The sequence below is a fragment of the Dermacentor variabilis genome, unplaced genomic scaffold, assembly GCF_050947875.1.
Source record: "Dermacentor variabilis isolate Ectoservices unplaced genomic scaffold, ASM5094787v1 scaffold_13, whole genome shotgun sequence".
Classification (NCBI taxonomy): Eukaryota; Metazoa; Arthropoda; class Arachnida; order Ixodida; family Ixodidae; genus Dermacentor; species Dermacentor variabilis.
The window spans coordinates 26,663,156-26,689,976 of record NW_027460291.1 but is presented as its reverse complement, the minus strand read 5'-3'; the positions used below and the strand labels follow the sequence as shown (position 1 = coordinate 26,689,976).

At 47.7% G+C, this 26,821-nt stretch overlaps 1 protein-coding gene across 1 annotated transcript in view; it reads right to left on the bottom strand.

The window, feature by feature from the left end:
* Positions 1-26,821, bottom strand: part of LOC142566828 (uncharacterized) — a 157,803-nt gene that overhangs the window by 124,846 nt on the left and 6,136 nt on the right. The window contains exon 2 of the mRNA XM_075677719.1: positions 10,118-10,257. Within this exon, the coding sequence (XP_075533834.1) occupies positions 10,118-10,257 (140 nt within the window). The remainder of the gene's footprint in view (positions 1-10,117; positions 10,258-26,821) is intronic.

The following is a 26,821-nucleotide window of genomic DNA, read 5'->3' as shown; positions in this document are numbered from 1 at the left end:
ACGCCTCCCTTGGAATTATAAGCGCGGAAAACTTTGCTGAGTAGCAATGAGCACACTTTGATTTAAAAAGCCTCGTCGAGTATTTGGAAGGGCTTTTAAGCGTGGATTGTCTTCGTTCTCGCAGCAAAACAGCCTACTCTCAAAGGAGAACTTCTCACCAGTCCGCGCCAACTACCTCCTCGTTGTTCCCTCAGCGCTGCGTCTAGTAGTACTCTACGCCTTACCGACGATCCGTCCGCTGGGCACCTAGGATTCTTCCGGACGCTATCCAGGATACGCGAAAAGTATTACTGGCTACGCCTGACTGCCGACGTCACCCGTTACGTCAGCGACGTAAGACACCACCGACAAGACTAGCGGCATTACTACAGCCGATCAAGCCTCCTTGCGACTACGTCAGATCTGGATGGGCTTGTTGGGACGCTCTCCCACGTCGACATCTGAAAATAAGTGGATCGTCGTGGCGACAAACGGCCTCATCCATTTCGCTGAAACTAAAGCTCTGCCAAAAGGTAGCGCTGCCGAAGTGGCGAATGTCTACGTTGAGAACATCCTGCTCCAAATGGTGCCCCAGAAGTTCTCATCACCGACAGAGGAACAACCTTTACAGCGGAGCTCACCCAAGCGATTGTGAAATACAGCCAGACAAGCCACATGAGCACAACTGGGTACCACCCGCAGACGAGTGGTCTTACGGAGCGCCTGAATAAGACCCTCGCTCATATGCTGGCAATGTACGTCAAAGTCGAACGCAAGACTTGGGATGCCGTCCTGCCGTACCTAACCTTCGCTTACAACACGGCGGTGCAAAAAAAAAAACACAGATCCCCTTGTTCAAGCTGATTTACGGCAGGAACCCGACGACGACTCTCGACGCCGTGCTACCGCACTTCACCGATGAAGAGAATCTTGAGGTCGCCACCTATCTCCAGCACGCTGTTGCGTTTCGCCTGCGACACGTGGTTTTGCCGGCGCGACTGCGGCGGGGCGGCAGACATTTTGGCCCGATCGTCGTCGCCGCAACACTCATCGCCAGGTGTTTCCAGGCGCGACTGCGGCGATGCGACCGCCTAGGGATCATCCTCGCATTCCAGTCATTGTGCCCGAAACAGGCGATGCCAAAGCAGGGATCTCATTCCAGTCATTGGGCCCGAAACAGGCGATGCCAAAGCAGGGATCTCGTTCCAGTCATTGTGCCCGAAACAGGCGATGCCAAAGCAGGGACCATCCTCTCATTACAGTCATTGTGTCCGACCGGCAGCGCCACGACAGGGTGCTACGAGATCGTGCTCGACATGGTGCTACGGCATCGCTACGACAGTGTGCGTCACCATTAGCCCATTGTACATTCACGTGCTCGTCTTTTGAGGGGTTCCTTCTTGCCCTCAACTGCGAGAGTATAAAAACAGCTGCCCCCGGACGCCAAAAGGAGGGCTCCGATTTCTTCTGTTGAGTGAAGTGCTCTCCCGTCTCTCTACTACGGTCAAACCTGACCGCCAACTCTTTGCGATGTTAAAATAAACAAGTTGTTTCGTTGTTACCAGTCGACTCATGCTTTGCCGGGACCTTCGGATGCTTCCAGTTGTACCCCAGGCCGCCAGGCCAACGCTACCCTTGGGGCTTGCGACCCAGGTACAACCACGGGCGTCAGCGCCGAGTTCCCAACAGATCGTACCAGCAGTCGGATCCCAAACATCTGGTGGCAGCGGTGGGATCGCGACAACGGAGGCCAGCAGCGAAGAGATGCAGTTGACGGTATGCTGAGCAGCTCAACGACGATCCGGGAGCAGTGCAACGAGCCCTGTGTGACGACTGGTTGCCTGCAGCGGAACGACTACGCGGAATTCCTGCCTGCGAGGTTTGGTGAGTGCGGGACTTTCTTCTTCTGAGCTTTGCCAGGCTTTTGTTAGTGTCAGAAACAGAGCTGGTAATTGTGGTTGTCGTTGCTGCCGGGTTAGTTTGCGGCAAGACAATAGTAAGCAGTAGAGAAAGCAGCATTCAGAGCAGCCATGGATTTGAAGTCGTTGCGCAAACCGAAATTGTTGGAGCTTGCAAGAGAGTTGGGTCTGGATGTCTCAGACAAACTAAGAAAACCTGAACTGCTAAAGGCTATTCTTGAGTTCGAGGCTGAGGATGACGAGCTGTCGGAATGCCTTGAGACTATTGAGGAGAGGTCAAAAAGACAGGAGCGCGAACTTAAAGAGCAAAAAGAGAAACAGGAGCGCGAACTTAAAGAACAGAAAGAGCGAGAGCAACAAGAGCGTGACCGTCAACACGCTTTGGAAATGAAGCGTCTTGAGGTAGAGATGGAACGCGCTCGTAATGGAAGTCAGGCACACGGTGCAGGAGAACGCGTATTGTTCAAAATGACTGACCTGATGCGGCCGTTTAAGCTTGGAGAGGACATTGGTTTGTTCCTGGTTAACTTTGAGCGAACGTGCGAGAAGCAGGGGTTCTCTCGGGAAACGTGGCCACAGCGCTTGCTCACTTTGTTACCCGGCGAGGCGGCCGACGTAGTCGCTCGCTTGGATAGAGAGGAGGCAGAGGATTTCGACACAGTGAAATCGAGTCTTCTAAAAAAGTACCGGCTGTCTGCGGAGGCGTTCCGTCGGAAGTTTCGGGAAAATGAGAAAGGCAAAAGTGAGTCTTATACAGAGTTTGCGTATAGGCTTATGTCGAACATGCAGGAGTGGCTCAAAGAAGAGAAAGCGTTTGGTGACCACGATAAAGTTCTGCAGTGTTTCGGGCTAGAACAGTTTTATAGTCGGTTACCGGAGAACGTGCGATACTGGGTCTTGGATAGGCCAGACGTGAGTACGGTGGCTAGAGCCGCTGAGCTAGCCGAGGAGTTTGTGACGCGTCGAGCTCGCGGAGCTAAGGACGGTCAAAAGGGTGAATTTGGCTCGAAGTTTGAGAGGCCGAAGTTCACACCCATGAGAGCAAAGGGGGACACGCGTAGTGCGGATGCGAGCGAAAGCAGTCCGACCAAACGTAAAGAGACGGCGGCAGCCAAACGCAGAAAGCGGTTCGAGATGAGGCGAGCGCGCTTGTGTTATACGTGCCAGAAGCCGGGTCACTTTTCGGCGCAGTGTCCGGAAACAACACCAAAAGTTGTGTTTTTTTCAATAGGCAGCACTGACGAGAACATGAAGCTTCTCGAGCCTTACATGCGAGACCTCCTCGTAAACGGGAAAGATTGCCGAGTGCTTCGCGATTCCGCAGCTACGATGGATGTAGTTCACCCGTCTTACGTAGAACCCCATATGTTCACGGGCGAGTGCGCATGGATCAAGCAAGCCGTGGAAGCTCATAGCGTGTGTCTGCCAGTAGCAAAGGTGCTTATTGAAGGACCTTTCGGAGCGCTTGAGACGGAGGCGGCAGTGTCATCTATGCTGCCACCCCAGTACCCGTACCTATTTTCAAACAGGTCCGATCACCTCCTGCGCGAGAAGGGGCTTTTGTTTGGTGAAGCTAGTGTTCAGGCCTTAACCAGATCGAAGGTTCGGGAGCTCGCTGCAAAGGCGGTAGTTGCGGGGCCGACGTTATCAAACAACGAAAAAGGGTCAGAGGCGCAGCAAGCTGATATTCCGAGCACGCCCGAACTGAATAAACTTGAGTCTGTAACGTTAAAGGCGCCAGATACTGGAGAGGAAATGCCCGACACGGGAAAGTTAGAAGAGCTATCTACTGATTTGCTCATCGCGCCTACGTCAGACGGACTTGATAGGTTGCTAAAAGTCAGCCGGTCGGCTTTGATAGCCGAGCAAAAAAAGGATGGTAGCCTAGAAAACATTCGCTGCAATGTCAAAGAAGGTATCGCCAGGAAAACTGCGCGTTTTGTGGAAAGAGGTGGAGTCCTGTACCGGAAGTATCTAGACCGCCGAGGAGTGGAGTTCGATCAGCTGATCGTGCCTCAATGCTATCGTCAGGATCTGTTGCGCTTGTCACACGGGGGTTCGTGGTCCGGACACCTAGGAGTTAAGAAAACTAAGGACCGTCTCTTGCAAGAGTACTCTTGGCCGGGGTGTTTTCGGGACGCAGACCATTTCGTGAGGACATGTGACACTTGTCAGCGGGTGGGCAAACCAGGGGACAAATCGAGGGCGCCGTTGAAATTGGTACCTATCATTACGGAGCCTTTTAGACGGCTCGTTATTGATACTGTGGGACCTCTGCCGGTAACAGCCACAGGGTACAGACACATTTTGACTGTGATCTGCCCAGCGACAAAGTTCCCTGAAGCAGTGCCGCTTAAAGAACTCAGCTCAGTGGAGATAGTCAATGCTCTACTGTCCATATTTGCGCGAGTTGGTTTTCCTGCAGAAATTCAATCAGATCAGGGCACAGTGTTTACTAGCGCTTTGACGACAACTTTTCTCGAAAGGTGTGGGGTAAAGCTGTTACACAGCTCAGTGTACCACCCACAGTCGAATTCCGTTGAGAAGCTCCACTCCGTCATGAAGCGCGTGTTGAGAGCCTTGTGTTTTGAACATCAAACTGACTGGGAGCTGTGTCTGCCTGGGGTGATGTTTGCTTTAAGGACCGCGCCGCATGCGGCTACGGGGTTTTCGCCAGCTGAACTGGTGTACGGTCGCTCGCTTCGATCTCCGCTTCGCATGCTTCGAGAATCATGGGAAGGTAGGGGCGACGACCCAGTCGTGGTGGAGTACGTGCTTAAGCTCCTCGAACGCTTAAGAAGGGCACAGGAGTTGTCAGGTGAAGCAATGACAAAGGCCCAGCAGAGGGCCAAGGTTTATTATAATCGGACAGCCAGGGCCCGTCGTTTTGAGGTGCGCGATGAGGTCATGATATTGCGCACATCGCTAAATAACAAACTAGACGTGCAGTGGGAGGGCCCAGCACGAATTGTTCAGAAACTGTCGGACGTTAACTACGTGGTAAGTCTGCCAGGAAAGCGGAAAGCACAGCAAGTTTACCACTGTAATCTGCTCAAACCTTATAGACAAAGGGAAGCAGTGGTGTGCATGATGGTAAACGTTCCTGAAGAGCTTCCGGTCGAGCTTCCAGGACTAGGCTCAGTGACGAACAGGGAAGACACCGGTCAAGTCATTAGTGACCTTATCAGTAAAGCGCCGCTGTCGCCTGAGCAGAAAACCGAACTACACCAGCTATTACAAGAGTTTCAAGGTCTGTTCTCTGAGAGGCCTGGTAGGACTTCTGTACTTACTCATGATATAGAACTTACCTCCCCAGAGCCAGTACGATCCAAGGCGTATCGGGTGTCACCCCGCCAGAGCGATATTATGAAGGCTGAGGTAAAGAAAATGCTACAGCTCGGTGTTATTGAGGCAGGTGAGAGTGATTATACCTCCCCTTTGATTTTAGTTGAGGTACCGGGCAAGGAACCTCGTCCTTGCGTCGACTACCGCAGGCTTAATTCCATCACTAAGGATCAAATTTATCCGATCCCTAACATCGAGGAGCGCCTTGAGAAAGTTAGTAGCGCTCAGTTTATTTCCACCCTAGATCTTGTCAGGGGTTATTGGCAGGTTCCACTTACAGAAGAGGCTAGTAGGTATGCGGCGTTCATTTCACCAATGGGAACATTCCGTCCTAAAGTGTTGAGTTTTGGTTTGAAGAACGCGCCATACTGTTTTTCAAGTCTCATGGATAAAGTGTTGCGGGGACAGCAAGAATTCGCTTTACCGTATCTAGACGACGTAGCGATATTCTCCGCATCCTGGTCTGAGCATATGACACACTTGCGGGCAGTGCTAACCCGCCTGCGCGAAGCGGGCTTGACAGTCAAGGCTCCTAAGTGCCAGATAGCACAGGCCGAGGTTGTCTACCTCGGTCACGTGATTGGTCAGGGTCGTCGCCGCCCCTCTGAAATAAAAGTGGCCGCTGTGCGAGACTTTCCGCAACCGCGCACAAAGACCGATATTCGGTCGTTCTTAGGTGTCGCCGGCTACTATCAGAGGTACATCCCTAGGTACTCTGATATCGCGGCTCCCCTGACGGATGCTCTAAGAAAGACAGAGCCTCAAACAGTCGTCTGGGACGAGACAAAGGAAAGAGCTTTTAGCGCCCTAAAGAGTGCCCTAACAAGCCAGCCTGTGCTACGATCGCCAGACTATACAAAAGGGTTCATTGTTCAGTGCGATGCTAGTGAGCGAGGCATGGGCGTTGTACTGTGCCAACGGGAAAATGGAGAAGTAGAACACCCCGTCCTGTATGCTAGTCGTAAGCTGACCAGTCGTGAGCAGGCGTATAGCGCCACCGAGAAAGAGTGTGCGTGTCTCGTGTGGGCCGTTCAGAAATTGTCATGCTATCTAGCCGGCTCGAGGTTTATCATTGAGACGGATCACTGCCCTCTCCAATGGCTGCAGACCATCTCTCCCAAAAATGGCCGCCTCCTGCGCTGGAGCCTCGCTTTACAACAATATTCCTTTGAGGTGCGTTACAAAAAGGGGTGTCTCAACGGTAACGCCGATGGCTTAAGTCGAAGCCCCTAACGTAGGAATCAGCCTCAAAATTGTTTGTTACTGATGTTTTTCTTCCTGAGGCAGGATTTTTTTTAACATATTGCTTTTGTTTAGTGTTTCAAAGTGATGATATGCTTTCTAGTGCAATTTTTCAATTTGTGGACGCGTTCTGAGTGATGCTAGACTACTGTAAGGAACTAGGCAGTGGTATAAAAAGGGGAAAGAGCCTGGCAGGGCTTAGTGAGGGTTGTGCCGTGCTTGCTGACTGAGCGGTTGAGTTTCAGCGTAGTTCTAACGCTTGCCGGGAACGAGAACAAAAATGTGAACTCTCCCGAAGTCACTTTGCAGTGTCCCGTGCTAACCTGAACGAGAGAACGAGGCCTTCTCTGTGCGCTGCGCTCAAGAAACGTCGAGGGACGCCCGACTTCGGTTATGAGCATCATCGAGCGACATCCCTCCGGACAGCGGATGCAGTCCCCTGTCCATCGGGATCTCCTTCCCCCGGCGGGGCGGTCTGTTGCGTTTCGCCTGCGACACGTGGTTTTGCCGGCGCGACTGCGGCGGGGCGGCAGACATTTTGGCCCGATCGTCGTCGCCGCAACACTCATCGCCAGGTGTTTCCAGGCGCGACTGCGGCGATGCGACCGCCTAGGGATCATCCTCGCATTCCAGTCATTGTGCCCGAAACAGGCGATGCCAAAGCAGGGATCTCATTCCAGTCATTGGGCCCGAAACAGGCGATGCCAAAGCAGGGATCTCGTTCCAGTCATTGTGCCCGAAACAGGCGATGCCAAAGCAGGGACCATCCTCTCATTACAGTCATTGTGTCCGACCGGCAGCGCCACGACAGGGTGCTACGAGATCGTGCTCGACATGGTGCTACGGCATCGCTACGACAGTGTGCGTCACCATTAGCCCATTGTACATTCACGTGCTCGTCTTTTGAGGGGTTCCTTCTTGCCCTCAACTGCGAGAGTATAAAAACAGCTGCCCCCGGACGCCAAAAGGAGGGCTCCGATTTCTTCTGTTGAGTGAAGTGCTCTCCCGTCTCTCTACTACGGTCAAACCTGACCGCCAACTCTTTGCGATGTTAAAATAAACAAGTTGTTTCGTTGTTACCAGTCGACTCATGCTTTGCCGGGACCTTCGGATGCTTCCAGTTGTACCCCAGGCCGCCAGGCCAACGCTACCCTTGGGGCTTGCGACCCAGGTACAACCACGGGCGTCAGCGCCGAGTTCCCAACAGATCGTACCAGCAGTCGGATCCCAAACAACGCCGACGAAGCTCGACAGCTCGCGCGCCTGCGGACCAAGAATCAATAGAGGGCAGATAGCCGACAGTACACACTTCACCGACGCTACATCGAGTACCAGCCCAGCGACCGTGTTTCGGTTTAGACCCCGATACGCCGACTTGGACTCAGCGAGAAGCTTTTACACCGCTATTTCGGACGCTACGCTATTATCTCACGCATTGGCGCATTCGACTGTGCAGGTCGTGCCAGACGGCATTTCGCTATCACAGCGGCACCACTCACGACCTGAAAGGGTCCACGTTGTACGACTTAAGCCATACTATCTGCGCTAATGAACTTTGGGACTTCACGTAGCTGACCTTTGGTCTTTTTTTTCTTGGACTGTGTTACTTTGGATTTTTGGATAAGTGCCCTTTTGTGTTTCGCTTTCCTGTTATGTTTGTAGCACAAGGACGATGCTTTTTGAGAGGGTGGCGTTGACACGTGTACTTGATTATCGTTTACGGGTGAGCGCGTTTCACCGTCTAACAAACGTTATCGCTCAGCACAGGGCGTGTCTGCATGTGTCGGAAATTTCTGGAATGCTATCGATGGTTCTACCCGCTGTCTTATCAAACCTTGTGTATTCTTATTGCATTTATGCGCGACGCGAATGGTGTATAACTTTCCGGAAGACACGCGGGCACCTGCGATTACTCTGGAACGTTCCATGGCTCGTGTATAAAAGCTGACGCGCTTCACCAGTAGACATGATTTCGACGATCGCCGACTTTGTTCACCGCTATCGTTGTGCTTTAGGTGTAGCCTGCTTTTGTGGGCACAGGTTCGCCCAATAAACGTTCGTTTCGTCTTTCAGAGTATTGCTACTGTGTTCTTTACCGTCACTACCACGTGAAAATATATATCAATGTGCCGGGAAATGCAGAGAGATAAAAAATGAGGAACAGTAAGTGACAGCCCCGTTGACCAAATCAGGTGGCTGTGTTGCCGTGAATTACCGCGAGGGGATTTGGGGTGGGCAACCGATCAGTGAAAACATGGCTCCCGACCACTCACGAGGGTTGCGGACAAAGAAAAGGTGCTATGCACTTTAGGCTCTGCCTAGATAAGCGCGCCGGTTCCAGCGTAAACGAAGGGTCTGGACATACTAGCGATATTATACACTATCGGCTATGTGAAGTTGTTACGTCAGACTAAGTGTGAATGGCTGTCAATGTATATATTGCGTACATAATGTCTAACCTCCAAGTAAAAAGGTCTGAGGCGTCCCACCTTTTATCAAAGAGGAGAAACGACGACGGTAGAAGCTGGAAAAATCTTTCCATACCAAACAAGCAGGTGACACCTGCTTGGAGCGCTCTGTGCAACAAGAAGGAAGGGAATCTTCTGCAAAGATCTCTGAACTTAAGATTCTCCATCAGAACTTTTCGCAAACGATGAATGTATGTCTAATTTTCAATGGCTTTGATATCAAGGAGCGATTACAAAATAATACACACGTTCTTGGGGACATTGTAGGCAATAAGTAGCGGCGACCTTCCGAATTACGGAGCAAGGAGGCTTCAATTGAAACTTCGACATTTCAAATTCATTTGCAATGGTGATTGCTGGGGGGAGAAGTGTTCAAGTTCAAAGGATTAGCGTGTGCTGTGAATTGTGGAAGTTTCCTCGTAGTTATTCGCGCTAGGCAGGGGTTGATGCTCGCCTCGATGTCGGTGATGGAAATCTGAAGGTGCTGTGGGTGAAATGAAGTCACATTACAGTAGGCAAGGCTGTAACGCTGATTGCAAGCGGCTAGCTCTATTAAGATATAATAGGCAAGCGATAGAATGGAACTATTTACAGAGACATCGGACTAGAAGCCAAAAGTTACAATGACGTTACAATTTTGTTCTTTCTCTCAGCCGAATCTGTTCTCATAGCCGGATGCCCTAGAAAGCAATAGCTTTCAAGGGCATCTTCTCTGCTATGTGAATTTCCGCAATGTGTCCTGCGGTTGTTTAGCATAACAAATATAAACACGTTTATTCCCTGACAATAACGTTTCGTTTATCGCGACCTAAATACTACAAATTCCACATGGCGCGTTACAAGCGTTTACGAGTACTCCTCGATGAAGTGTTTTCAGGGATGCCCTTTGTTTCGTTTAAGTATACGATACATCTAACACCAATTGCTGTGCTACTATACTATAAGCTTGCTAATTATTCACACTGGAGAAGCATGCAGTAGTGTTTAAGGTGTCACTGCTTTGCCCGAGTAGTTTGTACTATCAGAACAAGAAAACTGTAATGGAAGGTAGATAAATTAGCACAGGTAGACAAGTTGACTGCACGTTCACAAGGCTCATGCCCTCTTTCACTTAAATTTCTAAAGGAACAACGAAGATTGATGGTGTCAAAAGAAGCACTCAGCTGTAGCTGTGGCACTATCCCATGCGAACCCAAGCAAGGCAGAGGTGGTGTAGCAGTCAACAGGATTGGGGCCCCGAAAAGTGAAGACACGGTGGCCAGAACAGACGATGTGAGTGACGTCACAGGCGTCGTAACAGGACCCTGGGAAACGCGGAAAGCAAGTCAAAGAGTTAAGGTTTTTCTTCAGCACAACAATCGACGAGTTCTGCTAACTTCAAAGTAAATGGCTATCTATACTCAACAGCAATGCGCGTGTATTTTCAGGCCTGCACGAAGAAAACCTGCAGTGAACCGTCCTAACGGGGTGCCTAAGGTCCTATTGAAATTGGTAAAGAACAACGTACACTAGTCACAAACATACTTCTACCATCGCTCACCACTTACCAATTTTCTGCTCAAAAGACGTGCCAAGCTACAGAACTAGGCGCCAAACTTCACCCCCCCCCCCCCGATAAAGCAATGAATGAAATCTACCCATAAAAATAAATTATTTGAAACCTCATTTTTATTACAACTTGCTACAGCGTAGGCCGTCCGCATAAAGTAAATAAGGCGGGTCCTACGCTCATTGGAACGTTTTGCACATATATTGATTTCCGGCTACATTATAAATTATTTAAATGAATGGAACACAGGTAGGGATGCATTAACAGGACGCCACATACAAATGGGCGCCAAAGACAATGTGAACCCCTATAGGACGTTCACTTTCGCGAAAGAAAAATGATAGACAAATGAGTTAAAAATATAAAGAACGAAGATTACATTCTGAGAGAACATTGAACATCTTAGTTTAACGCTGCTCTATTAAGTCTAGCATGATGTTTGGACTATACGGAAAATTATCATGAGACCAGTACGGCATATGGATACTTGGATATACTTACTTCATTCACTCTGATGGGAGACTGGGGAATATTTTTGGAACCTACGTTTTAATCGGGAGCCTCATACTTCTGCGTGGTTTGACGCACAAGCCTAACTGACCAGCTCTTTTAATCGGCGGTGTTAGTCTCAGGGAACCAAGCAAGCGAACGAAGAAAGCGCCTGGAGGAGAAAATACTGCGCCGGGGATAGTACGAAGGAGGGCGCTCAGAATGGATGGATAGATCTTATGAGCGTCCCCTTTGAAACGGGGCGGTGGGTTGCGCCACCAAGCTCTTGCTATTATACTGCCTGATGAGCTACCTAGGTTAAACAATAAAAAAAGCAGCGCGCAGCGAAATTACGCCACATAGAGGAAGGTGTCGGTAACGTTGATTGAAGTGGAGACGGAGAAACAGCGCCAAGGGTCGCGGAGGAAGAAGGCAGGCGGATGCGCGCTGGGTGGACCTCTGGCAGTTGCTACTGGGTTTTTTTGCGATGCATACGTCGTGAGCATGTTTGTCGGTAACGTCGTCTTCGCGTTCCGTACGCTGTGTGTGCGAGTGAAAGCGGGCTACGCTGAGTAGACGATGGCAGCTCAGTCTCGCGTGCGCAAGGACAGCAAGCGCACCGTATTACGTCGTGTGTATTGCACCACGGCAACGGGGGAGGGCATGGGGTGGGGCCATTGTACTTCGGCCGCGCGCGCTTTATGTTGGAAACGACCTGGTTTGGGAGCAGAGCCTAGCTGGGCCGATGACTTGTAGCTTTGCGTTCGCTGTGTTCTCACGGCTAAGTTTGCGTTGGAGCGATAGAGCGCAAACGTCACTTCGCCAGCTGCTACTGCTGCGATTCCTCATGCCAGCGTCTTGACAGCGAGTGTCAGCGGTCGTTGAGTGCGGATACTTGCTGTTTGCCTGTGCGGGCTGACACGATGCTAGGCAATTTAAATAGGAAGCAAATGTTTACAACGGGGCGTTCCACTCCGGGGGCTGGTGCGTGTGGCGCGGCCGCGCGAGCGCTGTTTTGAATACGATCTGCGATGCGCACAATGTAGGCACCGTTAGATGCGGACCATTTCTCAGTACCGGGATGTATGGATGGATGGATGGATGTTATGAGCGTCCCATTTCGAAAAGGGTCGCTACGAAGCTCTTGCTATGATACTGCCTAATGTCCTACCTAGGTTAAACAATAAAAAAAAAGACTATAAACTTCCACAACCAGATTTTCTGATCCCCTATTGCGAACTGTGATTTTGTAAGTCTCCGTTTTCTGTCGTTTCCCAACTTTCTTCCACGAATCCTCCAATCGCCTCTTACTAATCCCTATTGCGAACATGTTTACTTTTCGACTGCTCTCACCGAACCCAAGGGCTTCAAGGAGGACAGTGGTGCCTAAATCGACCGCTGGGTAGACGTATTCACATTCTGATAAAACATGCTTCATAGTTTCTCTAGCTTTACCGCAACCAAGCACATGCTTCTTCCTTCTTATATATCGCTTTATAGGTGCGTGTTCTAAGGCAACCCGATCTCGCTTCGAAAAGTAATGAGCTTCCCTTTGAGTTATCATAAATGGTTTCTTTCCTGATTTCGATTAGATTATTTCAGCCTTTGACATTACGCTTGACGTTCTTTCTTTCTGTGTTGCCCACCCTACAGGCAACCAGCAAGTAACCAGCTTACAAGTATGTGCTTGCTGGTAAGCTTCCTGGTTCTTTCCCTCCGCTGTGGATCAATGTTTTTCCTGTACAGATACATCAAAACTGCCCCAGCCCATTTACTTTCTTCGATATTCCTCAGCCTTTCTTCATACTCAATTTTACTGCGAGCTTCGCTCACTTCAAAACTAGTCCAGCCCATATCACCCTGCACAGCTTCATTTCTAGTCTTCCCGTGAGCGCCCAATGCGAGGCGACCCACTGCCTTTGGTTCGCATCGAGTCGTGATTGTGCCGCTGATTTAAAGCAACCAACCGCATTTCCAAAAGTAAGGCATGGAACCATTGCACCTATGCACATACCTCGGAGAACCTCGTACCTATTGTATCCCCATAGCGCCCTGTGGTTCATTATGGCTGCATTTCTCCTCCCCTTTACTGTTAGTTTTTTTCCCTCTGTTTTTATATATCTATTGCATTCGTTTATCCATATGCCAAGGTATTTCTATATTGTTGCCTGAGGTATTTCCTGGCCCTGTATCGCCACTGTTCACTGTTTTCATTGAATACCATTCCACCTGATTTTCTAATACTAAATTTGAAACCTAAATTGTTGCCTCCCTGCCCACAGATATTAGCCAGATGCTGCAAATCACGTTGCTTGTTAGCTAGCAACACAATGTCGTCCGCCTAAAATAAACCTAGAGGCTGCTGCTCTGCTACTGTATCCCCCCCCCTGTTTTTATGAGAGATTAAACCCGATATTACTTCCTTCTAGCGCCCTCTCCATCCTGACCATGTACGTCATAAACAGCGGTGGGGATAAAGGGCACCCCTGCCTCAGTCCCTTGTTGATATGAACTTTCTTCTCGCTCCTCATTCCTTCCCATTCAACGCTAACGCTATTTTCAAGTTGAATCTCTCTCAAAATCTGTAGTCCATCGTCACCTAAGCCTTCCCCTTCCAGAATATCCGACAAAATGTTGCGGTCTACGTTGTCATAGGCTCCCGTAATGTCCAAAAAGGCCACATATAACGGCCTGCTTTCTACTTTAATATTTCAATACACTGAGTAAGAACAAATAAGTTATCATCTAAACTCCTACCTATTCTAAAGCCATACTGAAGTTCTCCCAAAATGCCATTATTATTTGCCCATGCTTGAAGCTTTAATTTCATTACCTGCTCTGCTAGCCTGTATATTACCGATGTCAACAGTCTATACAAGTAAATTCTATCTTTCTCCCCCTTACCTAAATAAATTAAATTCATTCTACTTTGTCGCCAACTGTTTGGTATTCGTCTATCTTTTGAAGTTTTTTCCACTGCTTTCACCAGAGTTTCCTTACTTTTTGGTCGTAGTTGATTTATCAGCCTAATGGGAACCTCGTCTAGCCCCGCGGCTGTGCGCTTAGGAATTTTCTCTTCGGTTTCTTCCAGTTTAAATTTGTCAGCACCAGCCCCTTTTCCACCTGGCTATCTTTCATGCTCTTTTCTTCAAATACAACCTCGTCATTGCCTTGGCAAGATTCGGCTGCTATTTTTCGCCTATAATTTTTTGCCACTTCTCCTTCCAGTCTGTTTCCATTTTCGTCTAGTATATATTGTAGTACTGTAGTTGAATTCCTGCCAAATAATTTTATGTGCTTCCGAAATATTCTAGGTGCTGCCTTCTTTTCCTCACGTATTTTTGACAACCAACGCTCACTTTCACCTTTTAATTTTGCTTGCACCAGTATTTGAATCATACACTTTTTCTCCCAGTATATTTCCCATTTACTGGCTACTTTATCCTGCGCCTTCTTTGCCTGCCTGTGCTCTCTGGATGCTTTCTGTCCCTCGGCGGTCGCTTCTCGTATCTCCCTGTTCCAGCAGCTTTTCGGTTTCTTTTATCCTTTCCAACGAACATTGTTGTTTCAATTTCCATATTTCTGTCGTTATTATACTTTGGAACTCACTATATTCCCACTCTTTATTTGGTCATTTGCCAAGTTCTTCTTCAGCTCTAGTGACTATATTTGTTATTTGTTCAGCGTTTAAATTTGGACTGCCCATTTTGTACTCCTTGCTCTCTTTCCCATCTACATATCCCATTTTCAAAATGCGTTTATGGTCACTCCCTGTGCTGCTATACCCTTCCTCATCAATGAACATTTCTCTCAACTATGAATTCCTTCTGTCATCAGACAGTAATCAATGGTTGATTGCCGGTTTCCTACTTTCCACTGTACCTGCCCTTCACACTTAGGCCCTGTATTCACGATAACGAGGTTATGTTGCTCACAAATATCTAGCATTGACTTCCCGTTGTTGTCGGTATAGCCATCTAAATCCTCTATGTGAGCATTAATGTCACCAAATAGGACAATTTCAGCCCCATTCCGTAAACCCTTAATATCAGCGCTTATGCATTCCACTAACTTTATTCTTCTCTGTGCAATTATTCCCGGTCCACAAATACGTAACGCCTAGCCAAGTTTTTTCCCACTCATTGTTCCTGATAACCAAAGATGCTCTTGAAATTTTGAATATACTCTTTTCCATTTGGCTCTCTGATGGATGAGCATTCCGACTCCCCTTCCCTTTCTTTCCGACTTAGTTCTGTTGCACCCTTCCCAAACATAGTTCTCAATCACTGGCGGCTCTTCTGAGTCTCTATGGTGCGTTTCTGTAATCGCGTATGTCCCTATTTGTTCTCTATTTAACTGCTTCTCAATCTCTGCCCAATTTTCCTTTCTTGTGCTGCCCTGCATGGCTATGCAGCTTATTGCATGGCGAGCTCTCTTTGATACTTTCCTCCTTTTGCTGTTATTGACGGCGATGCTCTACTGAGGTTCCCTTAGGGGACCTTCATTACTACCTATTCTGGGCTCCTGGGCGCCCGTGCACGGGCCCGCTAAAAAAGCAACAGCGCGACCTGCAAGTCGCCAGTCCAATTCTCGTGTAAGATTGTAATTGAAGTGGATCCCGTCTCGTTCAAAACCACCACACCTCACTTCCCTGTTTACTTCGACAATCTCAAAGCCTTTCTCTCGGCTCATTTTCCATATCGCTTCAATAGCAGCCACTGCGGCTCTTTGCACGAGACTGTCACGTACAGGCACCTCTGGCACTGTGCACACCACAATCTGCACCTGAAGGGACAGCTCGCGCAAGTCGTGCACCCTGTTCACCAAGCGCTGGGCTAGTCCTGTCCCTTTCCTGCTTAAGACGTCATTTACCCCACCAGTAGGTAATGCTGGCCTCACTCCCGTGCCTCGCGCGCGAGGCACGGGACTGACAACCGATTTTAAGGACCTAGGTTTTTATGGCGCGACGCAACGCTCACCCTTGGTAGTGTTTACATCTGCAGCGGTTACTCCCAAAAGTGCGTGGATATTTACTACGCAGAATTTTTTCGATCTGAGCAGCCTCTGAAAAGTAAGAGTCCTTCCTCCAGCCACGCTGAGAAGTGAGAGCGATGTCGACAGCCCACCTCCCAAATTGTGAAAGCCGCCCCTGGTTCTGCTTTCACAGGAGTGCGCGTAACTGTAATCAACCACCTACATTTTGACCTGTACCAACCACTTTTGAAAATAGAAAGCTGGTACAATAAGTTGGCGTTGTTCTACGGGCCTTTCTTACATTTGTGCTGCGTTTTTCTCCAAGTACACGCTTACTTCATGGCTGGCTGGCCCCCGTCGTCGTTGTTCTTTCGATAGACGAGCCAAGCCAACTCGTCAAAAACGAAGGCGAAGGCAACGCCACTTTTCTGCTCACTACAAACGAGGGCTTACCTGAAAGTCAGGAAAAACTTATAATGAAAGTATACTGCATTTTATTATTATTAAAAAGACCAGGAACCGCGTACACTACAAGGTCACGTGGTGGACTACTTATGCAGCTTCATATTTGTTCCACCGCATATAATCAGGTTATTTTTCGCCACTTTTAGTGTTAAATTAAAAATATAAATCCACGTTTAATGAGAAAAAGATGGCTTGTTTTAGCCACTACGATAGGTGATCATTCCATCAGCGGAGTTATCTCTATTAATTTTCAGAGCGGTTACCTATCCCTTTATGGCACGGCCATGCGGGGGCAGCACCTTCAAAGCGATCAGTGACGAGGGCAAAATGCGCGCCCGCGCGGGCCTCATATTCAAAGCGATCTGCGATGTTTGCAGAGTGCGCGTAGTGCCGGCAGTTTCGTATGCACTGTGCTTTCGACGTTTAGTTTGCGTCGAAGCGAGATGCATGAAGGTCGATTCTATCGCTGTTGCTGCCGCGATTCCTCACTCCAGCATTTTGACAATAGTTTCCGCCCTCATCGCGCGAGATTTGTTCATGCTTGCCTGTGCGCGCATGAAATGGCGCTTGTCAATTTAGTTAGAACACGTTCGTGGGCTAGTTGGTTTGAATGCATGATCGAGTGTGTAAGGGCGACTGAACGAGGGCGTAGAAACTGACACAGAATCAGTGCTGCCTGTGTGTGTCGGTTTCTTTCTACGTCCTCGTTTAGTCGCGCTTACACATTATATGATTGTTAATTTAGTTTGTAAACGAATGTTTACAAGTTTATAAGGTCAATCAAAGTACTATTCTCACTTCGTACACTCTTAAAGAAAATTACACCCTTTCGGCCGTATCTTGCCACATAACGATAATAGTCATCTGGTTTGTCCGCATTTTCTTTCTTCAACGCTGCGAGCCCAGTACTTCCACGACACGAATGTCATGCGCGTTATAATCATGATAGAGCTTTCTCGATAGGAAAGTAGGGACCGCAGCGTTTTCAAGGAAGGAAACGCAAGACAGAGGAGGACTATGGTTGCGTGGCAAGATACGACCCAAACGGTGTACATTTGAGTAAGAATGTATAGCTATCTATTAATTTGCTTTCGCAATCACATTTAAAAAATTACACCCTTTGGGCCTATCTAGCCTAACAACCATAATCGTGATCCGTCTTGCCCGCGTTTCCTTTCTTTAACGCTGCGAGCCCGGTACTTCCTTGTCACGAACGGCTTGCGCGTTATCAGTGTTACACAGCATTTTCGACGGAAAAGTAGCGAGCGCCGAGTTTTCAAGAAAGGAAACGCAAGCAAGGCAGATTATTGTTGTGGGACAAATATACACACCAAATAGTGCAACCATTTTGATCGGTGCTTTGGGGCCATAGAGTTTCTCACTACATTACCTAGAGGGAAATCTGGCGCTGCTGCGCTGTGGTATGCATGGGAATGCCGGGATATTGTGACTTCGGATTGGCATCGTTCTCGTAGAGACAGGACACCTTGAAGACGCGCTTGGCAAATATTGTTCCGTCTGTCACAATGATTCACTTTCTACTAAAACAGCACGTGAAAAGCTGTTTTAGCTTTATTATTACGCAAAAACATGTTTTGTTTAACTATGAGAACTTGTTATTGTGTGTACGACTACATGTTACGTAAAAAGTATCAGCGTGCCGCTAAAGTTGGAGGACAGACGACAAGGTTGGCGCTCGCTCTGAAACTGTTGGCCGTCTGTTCTTGCTTTTCTTCGCTTGGTCATGAATTGTGGGTGAGTAAAGATGTAATATGTGTGAATGGAAGCCTTTTATGAAGATTTTACTTTGAGGGCGCGTTATTTGCGTAGCCATAGCCACGTTTTAGACGAAGCCTTTTACAACACCAGCCAACACGAGCCTCGCAGACACATATACCGTCATTCCCATGACAGCACGGTGCCCCCTTAAGAAATTCCCATAGACGGTAGCGCCAGATTACCCTCTAGGTGTTATAGTGAAAAACTATGTTTGGGGCTAAACTGCGACTTCTTGTCGAAGTAGTGCAACTTTACCAGCGTCTCGTTTGCCGCCACCGTTGGGAACGTTGTGCGAAGGCCCAACGAAAGATAACCGTGCTGGGAAACCGTAGCTGACTTGCGAATTTCAAGCGTTAATCGAACGCGTCCCGAGGAGCGGCACGTAATCTAACGCCGGTGCACCAGTGTAGAGCGCGGGTGGCATGTCTGAACTGAGCGCCGAGAAAAGCACACACAAAGCTACGAGCCGTCGACGCACGTCGACTCTGTCCCCATCGCAGATCGCTCTCACGATACGGCCGTGCGCGCGACCTTGTGCAGCCGCCACATACGCAGTTGCAGCCGGAGTACAACGCCGCCCCCCTCTGGCCGGTGCCTCGCAACGTTGGGGGACGGCTCGCTTTCTCCCCGCGTCTTCCCTTTCGTGTGCGCGAAATGAGCCGCCAATCGTCGGCTACACTCGCCCCCGCTTTCACTCGCACATGCAGCGTAGGGCGCGCGGCGACGATGTTATCGCCTTTAGATTTGATGCGGATACGACGGCAGAAATACGCCTGGAGTTACTAATAATTGTTGTCGCAATAAAAAAAATGTGCAGCAGCATTTCAATAAACTTGAGACCACCAATCAGTGTTCGGCAACCGAGAGGCACGGTTCTTCTTACGCGGACCCCCGCCTTGGTAGCACGTGCAAGTAGGATGACGAATCTCAAATGACGACGATGCTGCGACCACGATTGCGAGCTTATATCCAGCTGCTCGAGCTGGTAGGCACTGCTAGCACCGCAGCGTACAGACAGACAGACACGCTCAAGGTGCCCCTTGAAATTGGAAATAGTTTTTCGCTTTATTCTCTTAAAGCAGAGAAACGGAAATGCACGGCGAGACTGAGTCTACGGCAAGCAAAGCAGAAGCACCTGGCCCATCTCAGGTTGCGGATAGCCCTTGGTGACATTAGTAAAAACAGCTAGGACGAGTACAGCTGGCATTTGGCAGTTAATGATGGGAGTCAGACACGCAATGCCGAGCGCCGTACACTGAGCCACCTGAGCGTGAAGCTAATACTGGCGAATTAGTGATGGTTCACCTGGCTTTCTTTAGGCTACTAGTTTATTTTCATTTGTGTAGTTGTGCATTTCGAGTGCCGTGTTATACCAAATACGCACGCATCTTGTCCACATTATAGGTAAGTGGGTATGAAATCATAAAACGTATTGTTTTCACATTATATATATATATATATATATATATATATATATATATATATATATATATATATATATATATATATATATATATATTTCAATGAAGGCAACAAATGCTCTGTGTTCCAGCCAGGCATATTTGCTTTGAGTTCACATATTTTCAACGCTTTACCTGCCGAGTGATATTGAAAAAGATGAGCGTTTCAGAAGTGCACATATTTTTCTAAGTGATTTGCTAAATCTGGACATTAGAAAATACCCGTAATACACTTAGAATAATATATTTATTTGCAGATCATTCATAAAAATTTCTTTATTTGTAGAAGGTAGGCTTCAATAAGCAGCTGGAACTCATTTTTTTTTTTTTGCGCCAAAAAACTGAACGAACAAGTGAGCGTCCAAAACACTTCTGTGGCCTGCGAGAGTTTTAACGAAACTGACTGTCATGTAGAATCCCTACTTGGCATGTAGGAAGGCCCTAGTGCGGCATAAACCAAAGCCAACATCAAAAGCAGCGTCATTCCACAGTCTTCACAGCGTGTCCGCGTTTCCTTCTTTTCATATAGTCGTGTGTCCGTAATGGTGATATCGCTTTCGAATCGAAGTTTAATCCTCTTCAGAGTCTGAAGAATTCTCACTGATTGCCCTTTTTCCGCAGTTCCTGCGCGGAAAGCTCCCGTCACATATTCCCTGTCGAATGACCAGGTGCGCGATAAGGGGGAGGGTTTAACACTTGTGAAACAGGGGGAGGAGGGAGATGGATGAGCTCCATCTCCAACTTCAGCGGCGTAGCCGCTGCGCGTGGCGTGCGCCCTGTTAACTTGCGGCGGGTGCAGTGGCTGGGGAGCAGAGATCTCTTGTGGCTCCGTGTGGGCTCTGTTCTCGCGCACTTCATGTAAAAAGTCGCGGCCATCTCAAGCTTCGGAAACGCGTTCAAGCTCGAGGCAGCATGAGGCGTGTGTTCGACACCTTGCTCGGCAAGTTATTCACTAAGTGAATGTTTACTGGAATTTATACGGCCGTTAAAACTGCTACTCTTATAGAGGTTTCTTACAGATGCTTCTTGTAGGTGTTTAGTATATGCTGTTGCAATAAATGCTTCGCCTTTCGGGCGAGACTGCAATTTTTGCCCTAGTTGCTTTTGTATTTCTTACCTCATCTACTAAAAAAATCCCTTCATCCTGTGCTTCACTTACACACACACATATATATATATATATACATACATATATACATACATATATATACATACATATATACATATACATACATATATACATATACATATACATATACATATACATATACATACACATTATATATATATATATATATATATATATATATATATATATATATATATATATATATATATATATATATATATATATATATGGGGTTTTACGTGCCAAAACCACTTTCTGATTATGAGGCACGCCGTAGTGGAGGACTCCGGAAATTTCGACCACCTGGGGTTCTTTAACGTGCACCTAAATCGAAATACACGGGTGTTTTCGCACTTCGCCCCCATCGAAATGCGGCCGCCGTGGCTGGGATTCGATCCCGCGACCTCGTGCTCAGCAGCCCAACATCATGGCCACTGAGCAACCACGGCGGATTATATATATATATATATATATATATATATATATATATATATATATATATATATATATATATATAAAAATTGATAGCCGCAACCGCATTAGAATTCGTATTGCCACGCGCCCGTAGTGCGGAGGTTGTAGGTTCAGATCCCACCGGCGGGATGTAATCTTTTCGCTCACATTCATTGCCTTTTCTTTGTTAGAGTCTAGATTTCCATTTAAACCACAGCAGCAGATTTCATGTATGCTTTCCTTGGATTCATTGTCTGTTGGCACTTTATACTTTATGGTTGTGATTAACAAGATGCGAACCGCTGTTTCCCGCATATATATGTATACATATGGAATCAGCTAGCACAAGAGAGGAATCCCTTGGATCCGTCCTGCGAGGGACACAAATAAAGGATCATTATATATATGATGAGCGTGTGCATGTTTGCGCATGCTATACTGGTCACCGCCCTATGAGGGCCCCTCCACCACTGAAGGGAGACTAAGGGCCAAACAACTAAATCTTGCTTACCTCAGTAAGGAAGCCTTCATTGCGGTGAGGCCGCCTTATGTCACTCTGAAAGCTTCCTTACTGAGGCGCCCTCGGTGAAGGCTTCCTTGGTGCTTCCTCAGCGTAAGGTAGCTCCGAAGCTACCTTCGTGCGTCCTTACGCCACTCCTGGCATCAACGAGTGCTTCACCTCAATGCATACCCACGAGACGTTTCCGTGCGCATGCGCGCTGCCGTCCACCTGCGGAGAAGCGCGATCACGGTACGTCTTGCCAGGCTTGTTCGTTTTAGTCACGCGTGCGGCATGAAAGCGTTGCTAGGCGTTGGTGGGCGTTGCACGACGCCGACGCGCCAGCGTTGCTGGAGCACATCAAGTTTTGCACTGTAATATGGTACTTTTGGTACCATATGGTAGTTCTGGTAATATGGTAGGTGCCTGGCGGTGGTCTCGTGCTGACGATGCCCTCTCGGTGAGCGCATATTTCCCCCCTCATCTTTTAAGAGATTCAATACATACAAGCATTTGTCTCGCAAACCAGATTTATTTCAAGGGAATTTTCCACGTCTCAATAATTTCTCTCGTCGTATACGAGTGCTGATTGCCGTGTTATAGTTTGTTAACGAAGCTTCCCCTCAAGTCTAAATATTTTAAGGCAGTTTTCCTAGTCTATAAAGCCGCTCGAGTTCACGCTGCTGCTCTGGCGGCCATTTTTCCAAGAAATTATGCCTTCCAACCACTCAGAATGCCGGTGACAACTTCACGTTTGATCAATTCTGGATATTGTAAATAGTAAACAGCTACTTTTGCTTACATGATCGGCCATGACATTGAAATTGCTGATACAACGGAAAGCATTGCACCGGATGCACGTATATAGAGCTGTGTATGTTGAGTGAGATAAGAGCTGCACTATAGGCATCGCAGGCAGTTTTAATTGGAGGCAAACTTGGCAAGTGCGCCTCGAATGATAAATTGTTTTGTCTAAACCGAAACAACGCGAAGTGGTAGGCTGCATGAAAGAGAGACATTCTTATTGAATGACAGGAAGTTATTCGGCATATATCTGGCGATCACTCAGGAAATGGTTGTTGTGGAACGACGAGTCTGTTCTGATGTAAGTCGCTATAAAAACGCTCGAGATAGTGTCGAGCAGCCTATATTGGCTTTTGTGTGTGTATATATATATATCAATTCTAAATATTGTAAGGCAGTTTGTCGTGTGCGTATCATGGACACGCATGCTTATATCGCCTTCCGTTTCCCTACCACGGTTGCGCTTTAAAACCGACAGCGCGCGCATGCGATCCCATAGATGAGATGAATACATATATATAGAAAAGTATCAGTCATAGCTCTCGTAGTATAGCCTTCTGAGCCGTTTCCCTTTTCTTTTTCTTCTCTTTTTTTTCTTTGAAAGAAGTCCTATTAGGGTTATTATAATTACACGAAGGTATTTCGCCCTCGCCAGCAGCAGTACTTGAGATAGCTATTCCGGCGGCTAGCTTCCCACGCTATGCGTGCCGCCCCCGCACCTGTTTAAGCTTTTTCCTAGACGCTAGAGCTATACAATGTCCGCGCAACCTTGAGCGATCGGAAAGCGCGTTTTCGACTGCCGCGGACAACATCAGTCCCTTTCCACATAAGTATGAGGCTCGGAGCAGGAGCTTTGGCGCTTGAAAGTAACCGTTGGCTTGACGAACCAACCGACTGAGCTACCTTTCCGGGCAACATTGAAGGATCACGAGTTCAAATCACATGTTATGTTCCTTTTTTTTCCTTTTTTTCTTTCTTTTAATGTATCTTCCTTCCTTTTATCACTGTACGGAAACCCTCCTAAAAAAAATTATATATCCTCAATTATGTGTGGCCACACATGTGCAGGTCATAAATACCAGGTTCTCTAGCCGAGTGCCATCCATGCGGTATAACCGAGCTCAGATTGGTCCACCTTGACTGATCAAATAGGGCACCACTGTAGGTTAAATGAGGCGTACAACTCATGCGGGACCCGCCGTGGTTGCTCAGTGGTCATGGTGTTAGACTGCTGAGCACGAGGTCGCGGGATCGGACCCCGGCCACGGCGGCCGCATTTCGATGGGGGCGAAATGCGAAAACACCCGTGTACTTAGAATTAGGTGCACGTTAAAGAACCCCAGGTGGTCGAAATTTTCGGAGTCCTCCACTACGGCGTGCATAATCAGAAAGTGGTTTTTGTGACGCAAAACACCATAATTCAATTTTTAATTTAACTCCTGCGGGGACGGTAGAGTATCCGTCTCCAGTGCAGGAGGACCGCGATTCAAATCCCGGTGCCGCGCAATTCTCCACCGGAAAATACAAAAAAAAACCGTGTGTTGAGAAAATTGCACAAACAGGCCTGGAGTGCGGCCTGATCCCGGTGACCAGAACCGGTAACGCACTCTCTCACCAGAGCAGGATTGGCCACCCTGGTGCAGTACTTGGCCACAACCTCCTATATGAATACAACAATCAAACCCCGGCCCTCAGTCCCCAGCAGCCGCGAAGCAACTGACCACGGCGGCGGTCAGATCTGTAACGCTGCAGAGGGTGCTAAGAATACCTGGCTCCGGACAGGCCGCCATTGGAATCTGAGCCTGGCAACGTTTAACGTTAGAACGCTATCTAGTGAGGCGAGTCTATCAGTGTTTTTGGAGGAATTAGAGGGTAGTAAATGGGATATAATAGGGCTCAGTGAGGTTAGGAGGACAAAAGAAGCATATACAGTGCTAAAAAGCGGGCATGTACTGTGTTACCGGGGCTTAGCGGAGAGACGAGAACTAGGAGTCGGATTCCTGATTAATAAGGAAATAGCTGGTAACATACAGGAATTCTATAGCATTAACGAGAGGGTGGCAGGTCTTGTTGTGAAACTTAATAAGAGGTACAAATTGAAGGTGGTACAAGTCTATGCCCCTACATGCAGTCATGATGACCAGGAAGTCGAAAGCTTTTATGAAGACGTGGAATCGGTGATGGGTAAAGTCAAAACAAAATACACTATACTGATGGGCGACTTCAATGCCAGGGTAGGCAAGAAGCAGGCTGGAGACAAGTCAGTGGGGGAATATGGCATGGGCTCTAGGAATAGCAGAGGAGAATTATTAGTAGAGTTTGCAGAACAGAATAATATGCGGATAATGAACACTTTTTTCCGCAAGCGGGTTAGTCGAAAGTGGACGTGGAGGAGCCCGAATGGTGAGACTAGAAATGAAATCGACTTCATACTCTGCGCGAACCCTGGCATCATACAAGATGTAGAGGTGCTCGGCAAGGTACGCTGAAGTGACCATAGGATGCTAAGAACTCGAATTAGCCTAGACTTGAGGAGGGAACGGAAGAAACTGGTACACAAGAAGCCAATCGATGAGTTAGCGGTAAGAGGGAAACTAGAGGAATTCCGGATCAAGCTACAGAACAGGTATTCGGCTTTAACTCAGGAAGAGGACCTTAGTGTCGAAGCAATGAACGACTATCTCATGGGAACCATTAAGGAGTGCGCAATAGAAGTCGGTGGTAACTCCGTTAGACAGGAAACCAGTAAGCTATCGCAGGAGACGAAAGATCTGATCAAGAAACGCCAATGTATGAAAGCCTCTAACCCTACAGCTAGAATAGAACTGGCAGGACTTTCTAAGTTGATCAACAAGCGTAAGACAGCGGACATCAGGAACTATAATATGGATAGAATTGAACAGGCTCTCAGGAACGGAGGAAGGCTAAAAACAGTGAAGAAGAAACTAGGACTAGGCAAGAATCAGATGTGTGCGTTAAGAGACAAAGCCGGCAATATCGTTACTAATATGGATGAGATAGTTCAAGTGGCTGCGGAGTTCTATAGAGATTTATACAGTACCAGTGGCACCCACGACGATAGTGGAAGAGAGAATAGCCTAGAGAAATTCGAAATCCCACAGGTAACGCCAGATCAAGTAAAGAAATCTTTAGGAGCTATGCAAAGGGGGAAGGCAGCTGGGGAGGATCAGGTAACAGCAGATTTGTTGAAGGATGGTGGTCAGATTGTTCTAGAGAAACTGGCCACCCTGTATACGCAATGCCTCATAACCTCGAGCGTACCGGAATCTTGGAAGAACGCTAACATAATCCTAATCCATAAGAAAGGGGACGCCAAAGACTTGAAAAATTATAGACCGATCAGCTTACTGTCCGTTGCCTACAAAGTATTTACTAAGGTAATCGCAAATAGAATCAGGAACACCTTAGACTTCTGTCAACCAAAGGACCAGGCAGGATTCCGTAAAGGCTACTCAACAATAGACCATATTCACACTATCAATCAAGTGATAGAGAAATGTGCAGAATATAACCAACCCTTATATATAGCTTTCATTGATTACGAGAAAGCGTTTGATTCAGTCGAAACCTCAGCAGTCATGGAGGCATTACGGAATCAGGGTGTAGATGAGCCATATGTAAAGATACTGGAAGATATCTATAGCGGCTCCACAGCCACCGTAGTCCTCCACAAAGAAAGCAACAAAATCCCTATAAAGAAAGGCGTCAGACAGGGAGATACGATATCTCCAATGCTATTCACAGCATGTTTACAGGAGGTATTCAGAGGCCTGGAGTGGGAAGAATTGGGCATAAAAGTTTATGGAGAATACCTTAGCAACTTGCGATTCGCTGATGATATTGCCTTGCTTAGTAACTCAGGAGACCAATTGCAATGCATGCTCACTGACCTGGAGAGGCAAAGCAGAAGGGTGGGTCTGAAAATTAATCTGCAGAAAACTAAAGTAATGTTCAACAGGCTCGGAAGAGAACAGCAGTTTACGATAGGTAGCGAAGCACTGGAAGGGGTAAGGGAATACATCTACTTAGGGCAGGTAGTGACCACGGATCCGGATCATGAGACTGAAATAACCAGAAGAATAAGAATGGGCTGGGGTGCGTTTGGCAGGCATTCTCAAATCATGATCAGCAGGTTGCCACTATCCCTCAAAAGGAAAGTGTATAACAGCTGTGTGTTACCAGTACTCACATATGGGGCAGAAACCTGGAGGCTTACGAAAAGGGTTCTGCTGAAATTGAGGACGAC